Here is a 22,915-nt window from a genome sequence, read left to right as displayed (position 1 = left end):
ATATGCATGATTATATTACTGTACAATACGGATCGGTATACCCTTCTTTAAACACTCCGATCCAAATCCAAATACATAATCAAGTATGTATGTAGATGATGATTCTCTAGAAGGATTTCATATATATACAGTCATTTTTTCGAAATAAAGAAAACAGGACAAATTATTTTCTTTTTAAAAAAAATCTTGAAAAATATAAGAGAGAGTTGGACATGTGAGAAAAAGACCAATAGAACACCTAGGCGGTGACAACATGCACTATACTCGCAGGTATCCAATCCGACCTCACCCGGTCAAATAGGGTTGCCAATCCAATCCGCAGCGGGTAGGATAGGGTGCGGATCGGTTATGGTGCAGGTTGAGCATCAATTCTATCCGGCCAACCTACACTCTATATATGTATATATTATATACTTATATAAAAATATATTTCAAGTAGATGTTGAATGAAAGACCTCTCACTAAATACAAAAGATCGTTAGCTACTAAAAGAAGATCATTAATTAATAATTTAATACTTTTCTTTATATAAAAGTTTCTTTTATTTTAAATTATCATCAAGTTATATAATAATGTTGCATTTTTTTTATAACTCGCAGGTATGATCGAATACCCGCGAGTTAATAACGGGTAGGGTTAGAGTTGAGATATTCTCAACCCGCAGATAGGATAGACTTGAGTTTATGTGAAAATTTCAACCCGTGGATAGAGTTAGGGTTAGCTCCAAACCCTACCTTACCCTACCCATTGTCACCCCTTGACCACCTAGTTAGAATAGTGGATGAGATAGAAGATGGATAAGGGATGAAAGGTAGAGGGAGATCATCCATGAGATGGTCAAACGATATCTATATGTAAACGATCTCTCTATATACTGATACATGATAAAGTTCAATAGTGTTATTTGTTCCATGTAACCGACCCCACTTAGTGAGAAAAGGTTTTGTTGTTGTTGTTATATTTTGCACTAGTAATAATTACTTTTAATAAAACAAAAATGATATAGGTAGTTTCTAAAAAAAAATATATTGTAAATTAGCTGTACGATATATAGTATAATACTTTTAAATAAGAAATAATGTTGGCCAAGGAACTTTTGTAAGCTTCCATTTAAAATCAAATAAAATAACTTATTTGCAATTTGAACAATTTAAAATCTAAAAAGCAATAGTTTAAATTTCACATTTTTCAGCATTAATATTTAATTAAATAATTTTTTTATCATGTAGTCTTCAAATGCCTCCGGAAAAAGATTAAGATTAGGATTGTTCACCTAATTCGGTAGTTCAACTTATGAGGTATAATAATAAGCTAAAAATAAGAAGAGAGAACAAAGAAAACCATGAGGTAATCAACAATAATAATTACACATATTAAATGAGATTACGTTTGTTATTATTAATTCGCATATAGATACTATACCAGTAGTATACCACCCCTCTTAAATATAAAACAAGTTTTGAAAATTTATCATGTATATAGATTAAGAAAATGATGAAAAATATTTTAGTTTTAGATAAATTAAATTAGTTGTACAAATAAGCATTAGCATAAATACGCAATTTCATTTATTTAAATATAATTTTTTTATATCCATTTAATTTTTTAAAAATGTTGAGTGACCAAAATATTGAAGGAAACAAAAAAGTAAAAGTAAAAAAGATAGAGAACCATAAAAGATTAGAATGGAGAAATGATTGTTACATTATTTTTATTATTGTTCTTTTTTTATAAAATTTTTACTATAAAAAATTTATGTGTTTTATAGAAAAAAGAGAAAAAGACCAAGAAAATGAAAATTTTATTATTGCTCTTTTTTCATAAAATTTTTAAAAAGTCTTAATGAAAAAAGAAAGAAAGAAAAAAAAGAAAACATAGAAAAAGAATAAGGCATATGAGAAGGAGAAAAAAAAGTAGAAGAAAGAGAAAAAGAAGAGAAGAAGCGAACGATAATGTAGATAAAAATGTTTGAGAGAAATAGAATAAAAAAAGAGTAAAAATTAAAATTAGGAGCGGATAAGTAAATAAAAGAGGCATACTATTAGCTAGAAATGTTTGATTAGATTTTGTTATAAATATTATTTTTTTTGTTTCTCTTCTTTTTTTTTGTTTTTTTTTTCAAAAACAATGAAATAGAAAAGAAAAATAGAAGCAAGAGCAACTTGAAGAAGAAAGAAGAAAGAATAAAAAACAACACATCAACAATAAAAAAAAGAAGAAAATGCAATAAGAAAAAGATGAAAAAACGTGAAATTGTATTGCAAAATTTACGTTCATGTTTGTATGAGTGATTTTTGTTTGGACCATTAATAATTATTAAATCAATTTAATTAGACTTACTAAAAAAATTTGTACATATATATAATATTATTGTACCGTTATTTTTAAACATTATGAAATTTGTTATTTTATATGTGTGATGTTCTTTTGATACCTATTTTAAATCAGAAGAACTAGAAATGTGTTTGAAACACTTTGAGAATATAATTCTCACAAAAAGTGATTTTTTTTTAGTTTGGAATACGATAAAAGTATATAATTTTTAATTTTAAAAAAAAATAATTTTCACATTAAAATTAAAATTAAATCAAATTAAAATAGATTTGATTGTAATTCTATTACTATATATTAAAGATTAAAATTTTAAAATTGACCCTATCAAATAAATTTTAATCCCATCATAAAAAAGACAAATAAGAGAATCATAAGAATAAAATAATAAAAAACACATAATTTATATTATAGTAATTAATTGTTCCAAAATATAAATTTAAAACAACTTAAAATTCATTTTTAATAGAAATAGAATTTTTTTTTTTCTGTTTTGAAAGCTTTCCAAACACACTCCAGGGTATAGCCGTATAGTGATTGACAATGTAGTCCATAATTAATGGTTGCATTTATTTCTTAACCCTAAACATTAGTGTAGCCAAATTACTAACTTCTAATAGTAGAAAGGTATATATGGGTGTCCTATATAGGCAGCTCAATTTCTCTATATATTATATCTAATAATCGAAATACTAAGAATATATATATATATGATTGAGCAAGAGAGACAATAATAGGTAATGGTGGTTGGTTGTATTTATGGGTGACAATGAAGAAAAAAAGGTGGCATATATGCTGATGCAATATGGTCAAGTAACGGCGATGATATATATATTTATGCATTTTTTCTGGTATACTATTTAGTGCGATTGATTGTGATGGTAAAAATTAACAATCATAGAGCGAGGTTATATTATTATAACTCACGTATACCATAAGGTTGTAAAAAAATTCAACAAGATTCTTGTTGAAAGATATGACAGTTCCAATAATGTCCCTACGTAATTCCATCCTGGAAAACTATATATATGGCAAAAAAAAAAAAAAACAGTTTTTTCGACTCAGGTGTGAATATTTGAAAAATATTAATAGTATAACTATTTATAGATTTTTATTTATCATTATATATAAACAGAAATATATAAATAGTTATATTTTTACTTATCATGATCATTTTAATATTTAAAAAGTAATTTTTGATATAGATACGATATGAAACACAACACGCAAACACACAAATTTTAGTTTTTTATAAAATCTGGATCTCAGTATATATATAAAATATAAATTAATTTATTAACAGGATTTAGTATCTTTTTTAATTATATATATATAATATTTAAAATTTTTTTGTTTTGATAAATAATAAAAATATATTATATTTAATTTTATTTTAAGAATATATGTGAATAATAAAGTTGGACACACTGATACGTGATGATATTTAAATGTATCTAAATGTGTCAAACACAAATATTTTTATTTTTTTATTAAAATACGATTAAACATAAAAAACACGATGAGTGTCGATAAATGTCATGTATAAAATGTGTCTCATATGCAGATACAGCAACTCAACATACAAAGCATCCGTACTTTATAGTGATTATCTCTTTTAGTCAGTAATCTAATACTTTTAGTCCAACAACTCGATGCTATATTTTTAGTTAATATTTTTAAATATTATTGACTAACTGTTAATAAAAAATAATAAATTATATTAACTCTATAACATTATTGGGAGAAAAATGTAAAGTCTAGCTACCTCTTTGATTACAACGGACAAATTATATATGGAATCCTTAAAATCTAAAAAAAAATTAAACTCCTAAATTTGGAATCAAAATTTAAGAATATAAGTACTTAGAAGAAGCTTGATTTAAGTGTGAGATATAATTATTCTTATAATTTTTTTTATTATTTTAATTTCTTGGAAAAAATTATATCATAATATGATATTAGAGTTTTATAACTTAAAGATATATAATTTGATTTTTGTTGACAACAAAAAAAATAATTTCAGCATAAAATAAATAAAAAAAGAAAAAAGATTTAGATAAAAATTTAGACAAATCTAAAAAAGTTGATTAATTTAAATTGTTGAAAGAAATAATATTATGATGACGTGAATATTTTAGTTAAACATAGAAAAATATTTAAGGTGAAAAGAATAAGCAGGTCAACAGTGCTGAAAAGCTTCAAGTTCCCATCATTGTTACTCTTTTCATATAAATAAAATATCTGAGAAATTCTAATGGAGTTACTATATGCACAAACACATAATATATAGCTTTTACGTATGCATGACACATTAATAAAATGTATTATACGTTAATTTAATCACGAGAAAAATAGCATATTAAACCCTTCTCAATGTTGAATCATGGACTAAACATAATCTTTATTGATAGATATAACCCATCTTTTAGTCTCACTTTATTGATATGATGATATCTTTATGCGTTATTACTTTATTATATATAACTTAACACCTACTATATAAAAGAAATTAAGCAAATAAATTAGACCAAGATTTTTGTAAAAATTATAATATAAAATATATGAATTAAAGTGATAGATGACAAAGACAAAGCTACGTTGTACGTATGAAACACATGACAATGTAGCCAAATTTCAATTTTCAAAAAAATCTGCAAATAATATATATATTTTCCAATGTTTTTGCCCAAGCAAGTTGCTCCAACCTTGTTACCATCCATCACATTTTTCTTGTTTTTCATCTAATGGGTCCCACTAACTGATTCTTTCTTTCTCTTTTTAAATTTTTGATTTTTATTTTCTTCCTTCTTGTTGCGGTGGTTGCCCAAGCCAAACATGAAAAAGAAAGGGATAAAGGGAAGATAAAGAAAGTGCTAGCATTGCTATGCCCTCCCCTCTCTATATAGTAGAATGAAAATAGCCAATAAGAATCGCCACAAATTCTGGAGACCCCATATTTATTTCCTAAAAGACATAAATTTAAATTTTTCTATCATTATGAAGATCTTTTTATTAAAAAAAAAAACTAAATAATAGATATATAGTTATTCATATATCTTAATAAAACTAATTTCAAATGTTTAAGTCGATGGCTAAAGATTCTCTGAAGTTAAAAAATTAGTAAAATATTAAAATGAAGCGTTAATCATTTATAAATTAAGATAATGAGATATAATGAGATATAGATTTTGTAGAAGTTATAAATTTAATAATGATTAATTTCTCACATTACCATTTTTTTTATTTTTTAATATTAGAGAATCTAAATTTTAAGTCGATAAAAAAGACATATTTTTAATACGTTCTTTTATGCAAGAACATTTTTAGAAAAAATTTTATAGATTTTTTTTATATGTGTGATGCTAAAATTTTTAGTTAGAGATCAATAAAAATCAAACTTAGATAATTTGGTTATAAAAATTATGAATGATACTTGTCATAAAATTGTTCATTCTAAAAACTTAAATAGATAAAAAAAAATAATACTTTCTTTTAAGCAAGAATCTCTCTTAAGTTTGTTTAATTTTTTACATATATTTAACTTTTGACCTTTCGAACATAAAATTATGATATTATGTTATGAAATCACTCGTCTCAAAAATTTAAACTGATAGTAGAATACAACATTAATAATCATATCTCTAATAATATTATATGTTATAAAATTATTTTTTTAAAATTTAAATTAATAAAAAAGATACATAAATAATAATATATCTAATATCGTATATTTTTTTGTATCTCTTTAAATTTTTAGAACAAATAATTTTATAATTTATTATCAAATCTTCTGTTAACAAAAAAAAATAAACAAAATTTACACCAAAATTTGACGTGTGAAGGAAAATTAAAGCAAGAATGAAAAGAATAGAAAGATAGCGAGATAGACAGGTTAATTTTGGAGATGGTCCATGGTTGTTTGAGGGGTGATTTTCCATGGAGATTTTAAGGTCAGAGGTCGTAGTTGTGGATGTGGGCGTGCGCCCTTACTCTTCTGTGAGTTCCCTATAACGTCCATTCCTTGTGGGACCCTTAAGTGATACCCACATACACATGGGTCCCACTTTCAAAAAAATTTTGCTCCCTTTTTGAAATTTTTTTTCTCAAACACATACTACAGTAAACTCTCTTTCTCCATCTTTCTTGGTAGGTGGCACTTCTTCCAGCATAGCCATATAGCAATTAGCAAAACTAACCCCACATCATATTCATTTTTCTATTTCAATTTCTTTGTATCATTATTTATTATTATTATTATTATAAGCCCACATATACCCAATTGGTTATTGGTGTCTGGTGTCCCCCAGCTTTAGCTATGCGACAAATATTATGGAGTACTGTTGTTATTTGTTATGTCAATATATTCTCATTGTATTTTAGATGTTAACTAAATTAAATAATAATAGTATGGATATATAGACATATACAATATCTTATAATTTTAATTCTCGTGTTATTTTTAAATTATTAATTAATAATGATTATATTACTGTTGGTATGAAAAAAATAATATTATATAATTAATAAATATTATTATTTTAGATCAATATTTAAATTTATACTTATATTTATAAAAATTTTTACACACACAATACATAAATTATACTTATATTTATTAAAATTTATATATATAAATAAATAAAATTTATTTTTTTAAAGATAATTTAATATTTGTACGAACCAAATACTAGTCAAAATTACTAAAAATGTTATTACAAAATTTTCTGAGAGAGAGAGAGAGAGAGAGAGAGAGAGAGAGAGAGAGAGAGAGAGAGAGAGAGAGAGAGAGAGAGAGAGAGAGAGAGAGAGAGAGAGAGAGAGAGAGAGAGAGAGAGAGAGAGAGAGAGAGAGAGAGAGAGAGAGAGAGAGAGAGAGAGAGAGAGAGAGAGAGAGAGAGAGAGAGTACCTTATCGTTATTATTGGTATCATAATTATGATAATATCTTGCATTTATATTGACACACATTACAAATGTTGAGAGTATGAGTATGCATCTGTAAGTGAGAGCATTTGATAAAGCCAATGACATATACCAAGATAGAAAAACCAAAGGAAACTGAGAAGGGTTTAGACTTTTCCATAAAACAAATTATTATGATTTAAATTTCAGTTGAAAGGAGGTATTCCGCGTTCCCCTCCATATTTAAATTTAATAATCTGATCATATCTTTTAAACAAAAATGTATCTATTAAAATATAAAATTAAAAGAAGGAAAAATATATATATACCAAGACACAAATAGTAGTCATCATTCTAGCACCATACAAGAGTTTCTTAACAAAGACATTTTTTTTAATTTAAATTATTCATACTTTATTTTATAATATATATATATATAATACATTTTCTCTAATGTATCTTTTCGGTCCCTTGTGTCCCACAGCACATATATATAGTGTTCCTTTACATACACATTGCAGTACACACAACACACCACCCTCTCATTCATTACATCTTTTTCTTTTTTCTTCCTTATCCCTTTGAAAGTGTACCTATTTGAATGTCTTCTCTCTTCTTCTTCTTCTTCTCTTTCTCTTGGGACCCTTTGGTGAATTGAACAACAATCAAGAACAACCAATTTTAGACCTTTATATATTACATACATATCTTTGATTTGTTAGTTGTTGACCTGAATGCCAGAAAGCATGAGTATATCAGTGAATGGACAATCTCAAGTTCCACCTGGATTCAGGTTCCATCCAACTGAGGAAGAACTCCTTCAATACTACTTAAGGAAGAAGGTCTCTTATGAGAAGATTGATCTTGATGTTATTCGTGACGTTGATCTCAACAAGCTTGAACCATGGGATATACAAGGTACCATATCATTTTTATTTATAGAGTGTTTACTTCTTTTCTATTTGTTTCGGGCGATAGTATCGCTCGAAACAATTTCAGATGAGTAATAATTTTAGTTTGTGCTTTTGTGTTTGAATTTTTATTTCTAAAAAAATTTTGTAACTCCTTAAATTTTCTTATTCTTGTTGAAAATCAAACATTATTTAACTAATTATATATAGTACCAAAAGAGATTATATAGTTAGCTATAATCTTCTTTATTTATTTTTTTTCTTAGTTCTTCCAATTTTCCTTTTTCTTTTCCTTTTCTCCTTTTGGTAATTATGGGTGGCTATCTTTTTTGTGTTTTCCTTCTTCTTCCTTTGATTGCGTTCGTTTCATGTGGGGGATGGATAACTTCATAACTATAATAATGATGACATATTGGAATATTGTACTATATATTATTCTTCTATGGTTTCATGGAGTCTTCATCATCTCATTGATTAATTACAATTAGTAAAAAAAATTGAGAAGCTAATTATTTTCTTTGTTTCTTGAATTTTGCAGAGAAATGTAAGATAGGAACCACCCCACAAAATGATTGGTACTTCTTCAGCCACAAAGACAAGAAGTATCCGACCGGAACCCGGACGAATAGAGCGACCGCGGCCGGGTTCTGGAAGGCCACCGGCCGCGACAAGGTGATATACAGCAACGGGAAGAGGATTGGAATGAGGAAGACGTTGGTATTCTACAAAGGAAGAGCCCCTCATGGCCAAAAGTCTGATTGGATCATGCATGAGTATAGGCTTGATGATAACACCACCAACGATGCCAATATTGTAAGCACCTCACAAAAACTACACTCAAATTGTTTTAAATTGAAGTTATAGTCTTCCCTACTATCATAGTATTTGTAAAATTTACAAATTTTTTTAAATATTTAAATTATTTAAAATCAACCCCGTTAAATATACGCTAAAATCAATTATTAATATAAAATAAATATTAAAATATGAAATATACAAAAAATATCTATATGTATAACTGATTTTAATATATAAATAATATTTTTTATTTTTAGTTTTGGTATAATTCTTAATCATTTTAGACGTTTATTTATATAACATTATATTACTCATAATTTATATTTTAGTAATATTATATAAAATAATCTAAAAGTAACTGTATGTTAGATGTTCTATATATGCTCAATTTAAGACTTTGAATTACATGCATGTATGATAGATTAATTTCTTAGTTTCAATAAAATATTCTTGAAAGAGACATGAAAATTTATACACGTTTGTGAAATTTTCTGTGTGAGAAAAAAAATTGAAATATATATAAAAATATCTATAGGTTTCAAATGTGATGGGAGATGCAGCACAAGAAGAAGGGTGGGTGGTGTGTAGAATATTCAAGAAGAAGAACCATCTAAAAACCCTAGATAGTCCTTTAACCTCTTCTATCTCCGGTGACGGAGGTAGGAGGAGCCACCACCACCACCACCTGTTCGACTCGTGCGACGAGGGCGCCTTAGAGCAAATTCTCCAACAAATGGGAAGAGGTGGTGGTGGTGGTGGTTGCAAGGAAGAGATCAACAACTATGATCAATCTAATAACAACAACAACAATAACAACAACAACTATGGTGGATCATCATCGTTAACAACAAGGTATGCAAGACCTTTTGACACAATCAACAACAATGTTGATAGCAGGTTCTTGAAGCTCCCAAGCCTAGAGAGTCCAAAATCAACAAGCATGGATCATAATAATAATAACAACAACAATGATAATGATGATAGCAATGAAAATAATGGGTACCATCCTATTATTCCAGTTGAGATGGTAACTGAAAATGAAGGGTCATTCACATGTGACAATCCCAACAACATGTTTCATCATCACCATTTGGGTGGTGGCGGTGGTGGCAGCAGCGACGGCGGTGGCGGTCTTACAAATTGGGTAGCGCTAGATAGGCTTGTTGCTTCTCAGCTTAACGGTCAGACCGAAGCTTCTAGAAAACTCTCTTGCTTCAATGATCCCACCATGGGGTATGGCACTGGAAATCATGATCTTCTATTTCCATCCGTCAGATCTACTTCATCGTTGACGTCATCGTCAGCGTCAATAAATCCAAGGGCTGTTATTAGTGCGGGTGCAGGTGCATACATTTCTCCAGGCGCACAGGATTATACCACCACAAGCGAGATTGACCTGTGGAACTTTGCTAGATCCACTTCTTCGTTGTTGTCATCCTCTGAGCCATTGTGCCACGTGTCAAACACGTCAGTGTAGCCAGAATAATAAAATCAATTAAAAAAAAAAAAGAAAAAAACACGCTACACTTATTTTTACTACTTCACCTCTTTCCTCCCATGTTCGATTGTTAAAGTATAGGGAAAATAATTTAGTCTTTGATCATATCATCATGTTTAGTTAATTTTCCTCTTGATGAGTCAGAGGATTATTATTATTATTATTATTGCATACTGTTAAATGTGATGATGTTACTACTATAGTATACACGGTACTTTTTTTTATAATTTTAAAATTGGGTTTGAATCTTGTTATTGGTAATGATAGGACATGTGTAAGTATGTAATAGTAATAGTTTGTATGTAGTATTATTATAAATCACCACTATACTTGTTATATGATGATGATGATGATATCACTTAGAATTTTAGTTATATGCTTTCCCATTAAAAAAAAAAAAACAAATTAAATCGTATTCTATACATCTTTGAATGATCAACAACTCAACTATTTCTACTGTAGAAATGTTAGTTAGTTATAGGTTTTATTTGTTTATTTATTTTTGGGTAAGCATAATAAATGTATAGTAAGAATATAATGAAAGGTATGTAAGACTAAGTGTTGAACATTGAAAGAAGGTGTAGACTTTTTTTCCCTTTCTTGGCATGAAGGTGTATAGACATTTTTACTTGCTCTTGAAAGGATGTAAAAATTTCTAAGTCTTATCATCGCATAAACTTTTCATAGCTAAAATCAAATTAATGAGTATATGTGTGATGGAAATAAAGATGAAAAGGGTGGAAAGGTTTGAAAATTTTAGATGGGATGGCATTGTCAACCATGGGTCTTTGCTTAATCACGATGTCTACCATTATTTTCTAATAACCTTTATTACTATTATTATTATTATTATTATTATTATTATAAAATAATAATTTTACATGAGCATATGTCAGTAAAAATAATTATTTTTTATATTAATTATATAAATAATCATAAAAAAATATAATTGAACGACTATAAAAGATTATTTATATTATTGTCTGTATATCAAAACTAAACTATTTTTATTATTAGTATTTTATTTTTCTTTTAGTATAGATGGAATTACCTTGATAATCTTTTGATCATTTAATATTAATCATTTTTACTCCTCTTCTTGGATATGCAATTATAAGGACCTTACCTTTAGTTTATATTTTTAATTATTTTTATTTCTATCCATGTTGTAGGATGGATATCATGATGAAGAATAAGGTCATGTTTCTAATTATCATATGCTCTTTCATCTTTGTGTCACGTGGTTTGTCGGTTTGTTAGAGGAAGGTGCTGAGGCCATGGCTGAGATTGTCCTGTTGCCACCAGCACCTCTCTCTCTCTCTCTCTTATTACCAAAAGAAAACATGCCCACCATGGGGGCTCCCCTCTCAAAACATGCATGCGTACAAATAATTAGTGATACGATGATTCATTTTTTTAAATTAATATGAGATTAATTAAGATGATAAATTGATTAGGACTTGTGGTCGAGCTCTTGACTTAGTAACAATTTTTTTATGGAGATCACTCTAATAAAGACACTAAAAAATGTCTTTTTTTTAAAGACGTTTACACATGTTATATTATTATTGAACATTTTTATTAAATCGGTTAATAATTTATTTTTTAATAAATTAGTGAAAATAGGTTTATTATAGTGATAATAATAAACTTAATTGTCTGTATTATAATTATTAGACCCGATTTAATCCGATCGAATTATATAATTTAAATCGAATATTTTTAAATTTTTTTTTACTTTTTATTTTGCAGACATTTAAATTCTTAAATATTTAAAAATACAATTAAGTCCTTAAAAAAATTTGGGTTTATTGTTATTGTTATAAAAAAAATTGGTTTTATTCTAATTTATTAAGAAATTTAAAAATAACGGATTCATTAATACGTCCAATAATAATATAACACGTAAATATCTTTAAAAAAATACATTTTACGCGTCTTTATGGGAGCATCCCCTTCATTTATTTCGTAAGCAGCTACATTCGAGTTTAAAATTTGAATGAAATAGTGAATAGAAATCCTTAAAAATATTGTGTGAATATACAATATTCGTGAATTTGTGATGTTATAATGTCTAAAATTAAAAATTATATAATTTATCTAATAATAAATAATACATATTTTAATTATTAAATCAAATATCTTAAAAAATTAAATATTGAAAGTAATTTTCTTAAATATTTTATATTTTTAGTTTTTTAACAACTAAACACTCGTATGTTATATGTAAATTTAAATTTTATTAAAATTTTATGGTTAATTAATGAATTATTATATATATATAAAATAATATTTAAAATTTAATACTTAAACGAATTTACTATATTATATGCAACAACAATAATACTACTTTCACATCCTTGCCATGAAAGAGAGAGAAAGAGAGACGGCTAATAAAGACTCTAATTCATAGCTTTTTGCAAGTCAAAAGAGAATCTTAAAAGAGCTACTCATAATTAATTACGTAAGCTTTGCATATTGATATCGTCATTAATGTTGAACGTTAAAGGAAAAAGAAAATAATAATGGTTTCTTAATCAAACGCAAATACATACATCTATTGGCAAATTGGTTTATATTGTTGTTTCTTTTCATAGTATGTATAGTACTTATATAGCTAGCTACTACATCCCATGCAGAAAATTCACACACTACGGAATGAAAATGATGTAGATATCTTTCCCATTTCTACTTTTTCTATTTTTAATTTAATTTTTTATTTTTAATTTTGTCCTTGTTTGGGGCAATCCTCAATTTTCAAATAATTAGACGTAAGGTATAGGTAAGGCTCTTATTTTGGATCTTGGTCAAATCACTTTATTTTCTCCTTTGTATCTTTCACGTTAATATATTCTCGTCGTCATTGCCGATAGTTTTACATGCTAAGCTAATTAAGGAAAACAGAAAATAATGGAATACAATAGTTCTTTTCTTCCTTTTCTTCTGTTTTTTTTTTATATGGCACATTATGATTGGATTTATTAATTCTATATTTCTATATATAAACATTATTATTAGTACCAAGACATGCCCTTGATATTTTCCATATATATATATATTAGCCATATTTGTTTACCCGGTTGAGAATTATTTTAAATAAATATGGTATTTTATGAAAAATTAAAATGTATAATTGTTTTATTATATATTTATTTTTGGTATAAAATTAAATATAATTACATAAATAATGTTTAATATAGTAATATACTAAATATGTTATCTTATTAATGATGTCTTCTTTTATTTAAAATATTTTGTTTTCATTATAGTACGTAATATGTATAATACATTTTTTTAGATATATCAACATATATCTCTATACACAGTAATACAATTTTTTATTTTAAAATAAAATTCGATTTTTAAATCTAGCAAATAATAACCATAATATAAGTTAATCCCATTTTTAGGATAGCGCAGTAGAAAAATCTCATAAGAATTTTTATCGTGGTTCAGTTTTTATATTTTATAAATGGATAGATATATTTATCTTTTTAAAATATATGATAATAAATTTTTAATTTTATTATCAAAATAAAATTTATTTTTTTTTGTTTCTTCTTTTTTAGAAGGCACTAATAAAAGAATTAAAAAATAAAATAAATACTTATTTTTTAAAAAAAAATTAAGATATGTTATAAAATCATTTCTCCCAAAAATTTAAACTGATAAAAGAAGACACATGAAAAATTATATCTCTAACACATTCTCAAGTAAGAACTTCTTTTTAACTTTGCTTGCATTTTTTGTTATAAATTTTTTTCTTTTTATTTGTCTTATTTTTTTTAAAAAAAGTAATAAAGATCGAATTCTAAATCTTTCGGTTATAGAAATATTGATACTATGTTATGAAATTATTTTTTTAAAAAGTTTTTTATCGAATAAAAAATTTGTACATGAATAGTTATATATATTTTAAACACTAAAAGCAACCAAATGACCCCATTATATAATCCTAATTTACGAAAAATGATCCTTCAATTTAATTAATTGCTAATTGCTTGATGCCATAGCATGGATTATTATGATAAACACCAAAATTAACAAGCATTCACGGGATTATATTTTCCAAACTTTTTTCTTTAATTGGTCAGTAATAATTCTCTGGGGAGTATTTTGCAAAGGAAGGTTCCTTTTATGTGCGAAGCCTTACGTTGGTTAGAAAGAAGAATGAAATATATTTTATAAGGTTTAATTACTTTATTGGTCCTTATAGTTTCATGAAAATTTTAATTAGGTTTCTATATTTGTTTTTCTTTTAATTAAGTCCCTGCACCAAATTTTTTTTTAATTAGGTCTCTTTTGGTAGTAATTGGCTTAATTGTATAGGAACTCAACTAAAAAAAAATTGATTCAGAAACTCAAAAAGAAAAAAAAAGTGTAAAAACTTAATTTAAAAAAAAAATTAGTGCAAGGACTCAATTAAAAGGAAAAATAGTATAGAGGCCTAATTAAAAAATTTGCAAAATTATAAAGATCAACAAAATAATTAAACCTAAGATATAGAGACTTTTCTTTTATAAAATTATTTTAATTGAATAGGTAAGTATGTTGGAAAGGTAAGAGAGAAGAATAGAGAAAAAGTTTATGAGTATTCAAGTTGTATGTAGAATGATATAATATAGAAGGGTATTTATAGGTACTAAGAGAATTAAAATAATAAAGACGTAATATCCTATAATAAATATTAAGATATGCTAAATAATGCTAATTGATCTAGTTGATCCGAATTATACTCTAACATCTCTCCTTAAACTCAAAGTGACAACTTGAGTTTGAAACTTATTTAAAACAACAAAATATTCAAAATGCATAAACTGATAGAACGAGTGCAAACGAAACTGCCTAAAGGAAGTGCAGACGAAACTGTCAGAAGAAAGCGCAGACGAAACTGTCACAAGAAAGTGCAGACAAAACTGCCACAAGAAAACACAAACAGAACTACCGGAAGGAAGCGCAGACGAAACTACCAGAAAGAAGCACAGACGAAACTGCCAAAAGGGAACACAGACAGAACTGCTACAAAAGTGGCCAACTGCGAAAAAACTGTTGAAAAGATGGCGAACTGTCAAAAAACTACTGAAAAAGTGACAAAGTGCAAAAAGATGGCAAACTATCGAAAGGTGATGGAAAACATATGGTTTCTCTATGAGAATACATTAAGTAGTGAATGAACTAATTAGTGAAGTGAGAAAGCATCAAAGTATGGACAAAAGAGAAGGAAAAAATGGCACGAAAGAAACGTATGAAAAATACAATGATTTCACTAAAAGAGAAAACAACCTATCCTCTTCAAGGAGGATACCATGGCTCTGATACCATGTTAGGAAGGGTAAGAGAGAGCAATAAAGAAAGGATTTGTGTGTATTCTATTTGTTGAGAATGATACAATATAGAAGGATATTTATTGGTGTAAGAGATTTGAGATAATAAAGACGTAATATCCTATAATAAATATTCAGATATGCTATTGTCACAAGAAAATACAAACAAAATTGCCACAAGAAAAAATAGACAGAACTGCCACAAGGAATGCGCAGACAAAATTACCGGAAGAGAATGCAGATGGAATTGCCGAAAGAGTGGCCAACTGTCAAAAAAACTGTTGAAAAGATGACGAACTGACGGATAACTGCTGAAAAAATGACAAACTGCAAAGAGATGGTAAATTATCGAAAAGTGATGGAAAATATATGGTTTCTTTATGAGAATAATTAAGTCATGAATGAGTTAATTGGTGAGGTGAGAAAGTATCAAAGTATGGACAAAAGAGAAGGAAAAAATGGCACGAAAAAAAGTATGAAAAATACGGTGATTTCACCAAAAAAAAAAACAACCTATCCTCATGATATCATGACTCTGATACCATGTTAAAAAAGGTAAGAGAGAAGAGTAGATAAAAGGTTTATGTGTATTCAAGTTGTATGTAGAATAATACAATATAGAAGGATATTTATAGGTACTAAGAGAATCGAAATATTAAAGACGTAATATCCTATAATAAATACTAAATAATGCTAATTGATCTAATTAATTCTAATTATACTCTTACAAAGTAGATGAGAATTTTACAATCATTTATACCTTCAAGTATAAAATCACTATATTAAATTATCACTAGACAACTACTTATGACTGCTCTTATTCACTTAACTCAAATTGAGTAGCACCATCCAAAACGAGTTGTTGGATAGTTTGGTAGTTGCCAGTATGTGCCTAGTTTTGCCAGATACATTGACCTGTTGCGTGCTTAGGATGGTTGAGGTGGAGACCATTGGTGGCCGACAAAGCTTAGAGAGTAGCATGAGTGTTGGGATCGGAGATATGATACTTTCTGGAGTTTGATACAGTAGATGATCTGCGATCCTCCCATGAGTACTTGATGTGGTAGACTCAAACTTGCAGGAGGAAGTTCTTATCAGAAGAAGCACTGTTGGTATATTCGAGACTGGTAAGAGTACCTCCCAATGTAGTAGACATACCTTCAATTTCATATCTACCTGCTAGACATAGGCTTGCACCTATCATGGACAGGCGGTGCAAAGCTACTTGTGCCTGCATTGACACACAAATTAATCGTTCTGATTTCAGATGCACGTTAATGTGAATGATGAAGATGATGGGGGTGATGAATGTGGTGATAGAGGCAGAATAGGAGAGAAAGATGGTAGAAGTGGGGTATGTGAGGGAGGTAGAAACAGTGTACAGGTAAGGAAAGTAGGAGACACCGTACAGGTGTGGGAGGTAGTAGGATTGCAGTTTTTATAGTGGAGGCAAATCTTTATCACAACTCTTATATGTGTTTAGAGGATCGAGTTCTTGGATGATACATAGTAGTGCATGATTTTAGGTCTCAGTTGTTTTCTTATATGCCTAGTTCTAGTCTAGTTGAGAGTGTCTTTGAGTCTTTTACAATAAACGTTGTTGCCCGCTATTTTGGAGAGGATTATAGGCCGTCTTAGCCACAACGATCGTCGCAACAGCTTGCATCACTTGATAGTGGAGAAGATTATAAACTTACTACAGATATGGCTTGAGTTAATCTAAACGAAATACCAACAGTTTATAATGGTGGTCTATTTGGTCTTGGTGGAACAATGCTATCTGCTACATGTCTTTAGTTTACCTTTTATTTTGGGTATTTTTTTATGTTTAGTTCTCCATATTAATCTACTTTTTTTGTTTGGATACTTTATTTCGCATTGGCTGCATTGACAAATGCCTTTCTCGCATCTTTGCTATTAAAGTTAAGTACAAAATTTATAGCAATCTGACAAATACAAAACGCATGATAAGCAGTAGGATCAGAGGTTGCCATCCACTTCCATCTCCATTAAGAACAGCTCAGTTGGCATTATGCTTGTCAACTATAACAAGAATACCCGATTGAGGAGTTACCTATTCACATCAAACGAATCTTATTACACACTAATGGTTAATGAAATTCATAAATATAATGAAAGATATTATGTGACCAATGAGAATTCTTGCATTTATTTTATATCTAACAAGAATGTTTGATTGAGGACTCACCTACTCACGCAAATGAGTTAGGAAAATTTTTTACGATTTTGTGTTATCACCCTTAACCAATGTAAAAGCAAGTGACAAAATATTGGAATTTCAATCTTGTGCAATCATCATCAGCAAAGACCCTTCATCCTTTTCATATAGATGAGTGTTGTCAATCCTGATAAAAGGTTTGCAGTGCTTAAAAATCTCTAAATAAAGAAAAAAATATCAAGATAGTACGATTAAAGTACACCTGATTTGGGTCAATCACATCATCAATTTAAGTTGGGAATGTCTTCATCATCACAAAAGTTTCAGCATAAATTTGGACACTCAATATCCATCTTAGCAGGAAATTATATGATTATTCTGAATCACCATATATTTGTGCAATTACTTTCTATTTGGCCATCCAAACTTTTCTATAACTGCCCCTAAATTCAAATGTTCTCTCGATTGAATTCGACAACACCTTTATTGAAATAATGGCATAAACTTGCACCATTGAAAATATTGTGGAATGAATTATATGATAACCAAGTTGTTTGTGATCTCTTGAAAACATTAGTAAATTAGTAACCAAACATATACGTTTCCTCCATTATTTTTGTGATCTCACTATTGTGATACACAACTAAGAAATAATTATCCGCCGTACGAAAGGGATGATGAAAGTTATACTTTGTTGCTTCTCCCATATTCGTAATGCAGCTTGAAGGATCACGAAAATCACAATAATTATATTCGATTTTGTGGGTGGATGTATATAAATCATACTGGCTTTTATTTTTTTTATTTCTTGCATTTAAATTGCGGTAACTTTAGATGTATCTTATTTAAGACGTAAATTACATTGGTTTGATGTCATTAGTTATGTTTGAGTAAATCAACTTTAGTCATTATGATTTATATTTTTACATACCTAGACATGTTTTACAACTATGTACACTTAAATCACAATACCTTTTAGTGATTTTACTTATCTTCTAAATTTTTAAATGACCAATGCAATTTACTAGGATGTTATAATGGATTAAGTAATCAATTTCTGTTGTGATTTATGTCTTATTTGTTAAAAATCAATTTACCAATGTAATTTACTAGTAATAAAAATAGAACATTTGCGTAAATAATGTGTATTAAGAAAAACACATTATAAACTATTTTTTAGTTTAAATAAATAAAAAATCCCAATATTTAATCGATTTAATCCCTTTTAGAGTAAATAGACAAACACATGAAAGAATTTAGAATTGTCAAAAACATACACCAAAATTTGTAAATATCAAAATATACCCTAAAAATAATTTTCAATGAATAAAAATACACACTAAAATTCGTAAATATCAAACTCTTATTAATAGTATCATATTTTATCCATGAAAAATAATGGGCAAAAAACAGAAATAAGGCAAGGGAGCAAAAAAATTACATGAATCAGCCAAACTGAAAATTGCTTCACGAATCAGCCAAAGCACATTACTATGTAATTTGAACTAGCTTGGTTCGAACTCCATAAACACATAATTCGAACCTACTTGGTTCGAACTACAACTAGCATAATTCGAACTAGCTTGATTCGAATTACACATGTGAACCACTCCCCAAGTAATTCGAACCGAATTGGTTCGAATTACTGTCAAATTGCATCAGAAAGTAATTCGAACCAGGTTGGTTCGAATTACTCACAATTTGTTCCATACTAATTTCTGTTACTAGCATAGTTTCTGCCTCATGTCTTAATTTAACTCGTAGAGTTTGTTATTCTGGTGTGCATTCAAAATACATTTCGTTTAAAACTCCGGAAACAAAACATATTCATCAATTATGATCCCATTCACAGTACATCGCACTAACAAGTAACAAATTTTATCACTTACCAACTACAAGTAAGAAAACTGATAATATTGGAATCTAAACACGAAATTGAAATAACAAAAGTACGAAAGCTAGCAATACACCTAATCATGTCCCCGTGTGTGCTCTGCTCCTCGGAGCTGTGGGCAACTCCGACGTGTGTGGCCGGGCTGCCGACAAAGGCCACATCTCTTTGGCCGGTTCGGGTCTGCCTCGTTCATATTGGTTTGTATCCGAGTGGACCTCGGACGACCCTCTCTCGCACGCCTCTTATTCAGGTCTGGGATGATAGTCGGCCCGTCATATGTAGGGCTGGCAATTCATACCCTACCCGCGGGTACCCAACTCGGTCCAATCCGTTCGGGTAGGGTAGGCTACCCTACCCGCTACGGGTAGGGTAGGGTACGGTCCGGGTATGCCTGCGGGTAGAGTAGGGTACGGGTTTAGGGTGTACCCTACCCTACCCGCACCTCATATATAACACATATTTTATAAAAAATTATTTATATAGTGAAGGAAGTGAGAGTTGAACCAACAACCTCTATTATGTAATGGTTTATAATAAGTGAACAACCACTAAACTAGTTAGTTAATTTAGTAATTTAGAGCGTTAGTTTTTATTTTTTATGTTATTAATACGCATAAAATTCGAAATAATTGAACTTTATATTTACTTTTAAAAAATTTGATATTTTTGCGGGTAGGGTAGGGTAGGGTAGGGTAGGGTTTAGATTTTTAGGGTGCGGGTAGGGTTAGGGTTGAAAGATTCTCAACCCGCGGGTAGGGTAGGGTAGAGTTTTAATAAAATTTTCAACCCGCGGGTAGGGTTAGGGTATGGTCCAAACCCTACCCTACCCTACCCATTGCCAGCTCTAGTCATATGGTGGCTAGAAACCCTCCGGAATGGGAGGTGTGAAACCCATCCGATACACACTGAAGACCGAACTAAGACGATACACCTGGTGGACGTAAGGCTCCCATGTAAGCCGTGAGTAGGCACAGCATGCCAGTGTGTAGGGACACGGAAAATGAAGTGCCTGGAAGTATCCACAATAACATGTCTGAGATGCAAGCGAGACTTTGTAGCTACCCAATGAACTACTATCGGCCCTACCAGGCAACATCTACCTACACAAGCTCGATCAGGAGATAGGAAGGATCTGACAAAAGTATGAAATTTTGAGAAGAAGATTGGTTCTATTAAGGACAGGTCGTATTGATGACCAAGAAAACTCTGGTGAAGAAGCAAGCTTCAACGCTCCCCAAGACAACAGAGCCATCATTGTGGGGGAGGGTCAAGAGAATTCAACGCAAAGCGGCCATTCATTCCCTTGTTTCGTCATGGCACACCCCCTCCCCACAAGCACCCGCATGGACGAAAGCACCTTTTTCTCCAACATGGACCAAGACCCCGTATTTTCTGATCAAGACAAAAAGCCCTTAACAAGGAAAAGAAAGCGCAGCTCATTCTCCTTAGTGTACAAGGAAGAAAGGAAGGGGAAGTTTGCCTGGTCAATATATCTACTCCAGCTTTCATCGTAGTTTTCTGGGGAAGGGCGAACGTCGACTGGGGTGAAGTCGTAACAAGGTAGCCGTAGGGAAACCTGTGGCTGGATTGAATCCAAAGAACCAGTAGGAGTCGTCTCTGCGATGGTGAACTCGGAGTTATCCCTGTCATACAAAGTCACCGTGAAGCACCTAGCCATCTTCAAGTTGGCCTCTATACACTTCAACGAGCTAGAACTGGCTACCGTGGCTAAAGTGGTGGTATTCCGGTTTGAACCCCCGAGCTGGATACCACGTCAACCAACTTTGCCAACAGTTCTGGTGTCCTCACCTCTGAAAAATACAGGTGACAATGAAACATGGCCTGCAAGTCTTCATCACTCCCGATCATGAAACAATCATACTTAACAGTTTCCTGGAGCACCGTGATTGGAATGCGATAGAAAAACTTCTTAACCCGTTTCACACCTTCGAGACCAAGTTTCAGCAGTACAGAGCTAACAAGGTCCTCAAACCTCGTCGTAGGCCTGACGATCATACACAGAGGATCCTTATCAGTGAACTTCACACCGAAACGAGTTTTCCTCTTAATGGATCCTCTGTGGTGAACCAACACTATGAAACTCTCCTCAGTAGCCATCTTACCCCTCTAATGAGAGCAACTTACGTTCACACCATATATATACAGGTCTGGTCCTAACTAATTCGAACCAGCCTGGTTCGAATTATTAATTACTAATTCGAACCTACTTGGTTCGAATTACTTTGGAAATCTTCCACTATATAATTCGAACTCATCTAGTTTGGATTATGTATGCTTTGAGTTCGAACCAACCTGGTTCGAATTAGTGTGAATTTTGTCAAGTAATTTGAGCGGATTCGGTTCGAATTATATACAAATGCAATTCGAACTAAGCTAGTTCGAATTGTATAGAGAAGTGCTTTGGTTGATTGATGAATCAATTTTCAACTTGGCGGATTTACGTAATATCTGACTACCCTTGGCTTATATATGTTTTTTGCCCAAAAATAATCTTTAAGATATATTTCTGCATTTACAAATTTTTAATGTGTAATGGAGAGAGTAACATTAATGATGAACCAACAACAACTACCAATTTTAGTATAACTGTCACAACAAAATTGCCAAATTTGGAATTACTTACTCAACAAGCAATCACATGAGTGTCTTAGGCATGTATTTGTAATACAGTATACAAACATTCTCTTGTATCACTTGTAAACATATTCAATTAAATAACCACTACACAATTCAGATAATTCAGTTTCTCTCCATTATCATTCTCAAATTCTCTCATGTTCTCTAATATTTTCACTTGTATTTTTGTTCACTCTAAACACTTTTTGTGTGTACTTTTGTTTTTTTTTTTCTTTGTTATCTCTAAAAAGTCATATTTGACATCATGCAACCTAGAAAAGTAACTGAAATATATGTACTCATTGCTAGAAATAATTCAAAGCTAAAAATTTTATGGCCAATTTTTGGGTCAAACCTTAAGCATAGCAGGCTACAAAGGTGGTATATATCTATATATAATATAATGGAGATCCTCATATGATTCCTCTATTGGTCTTAGGTAG

General features: G+C 29.8%; 1 protein-coding gene across 1 annotated transcript; it reads left to right on the top strand.

The window, feature by feature from the left end:
* Nucleotides 1-7,744: 7,744 nt before the first annotated feature.
* Nucleotides 7,745-10,796, top strand: LOC112734309 (NAC domain-containing protein 43). The gene is made up of 3 exons (XM_025783569.3): nucleotides 7,745-8,149; nucleotides 8,681-8,955; nucleotides 9,476-10,796. Exons 1-3 carry the CDS (start codon nucleotides 7,966-7,968, stop codon nucleotides 10,415-10,417), a joined length of 1,401 nt encoding a protein of 466 aa, XP_025639354.1. The 5' UTR covers nucleotides 7,745-7,965; the 3' UTR covers nucleotides 10,418-10,796.
* The last annotated feature ends 12,119 nt before the right edge of the window (nucleotides 10,797-22,915 follow it).

Source organism: Arachis hypogaea, chromosome 2, assembly GCF_003086295.3.
Source record: "Arachis hypogaea cultivar Tifrunner chromosome 2, arahy.Tifrunner.gnm2.J5K5, whole genome shotgun sequence".
Lineage (NCBI taxonomy): Eukaryota > Viridiplantae > Streptophyta > Magnoliopsida > Fabales > Fabaceae > Arachis > Arachis hypogaea.
The sequence above is the reverse complement of the archived record's forward strand: the minus strand, read 5'-3'. Positions and strand labels throughout refer to the sequence as shown.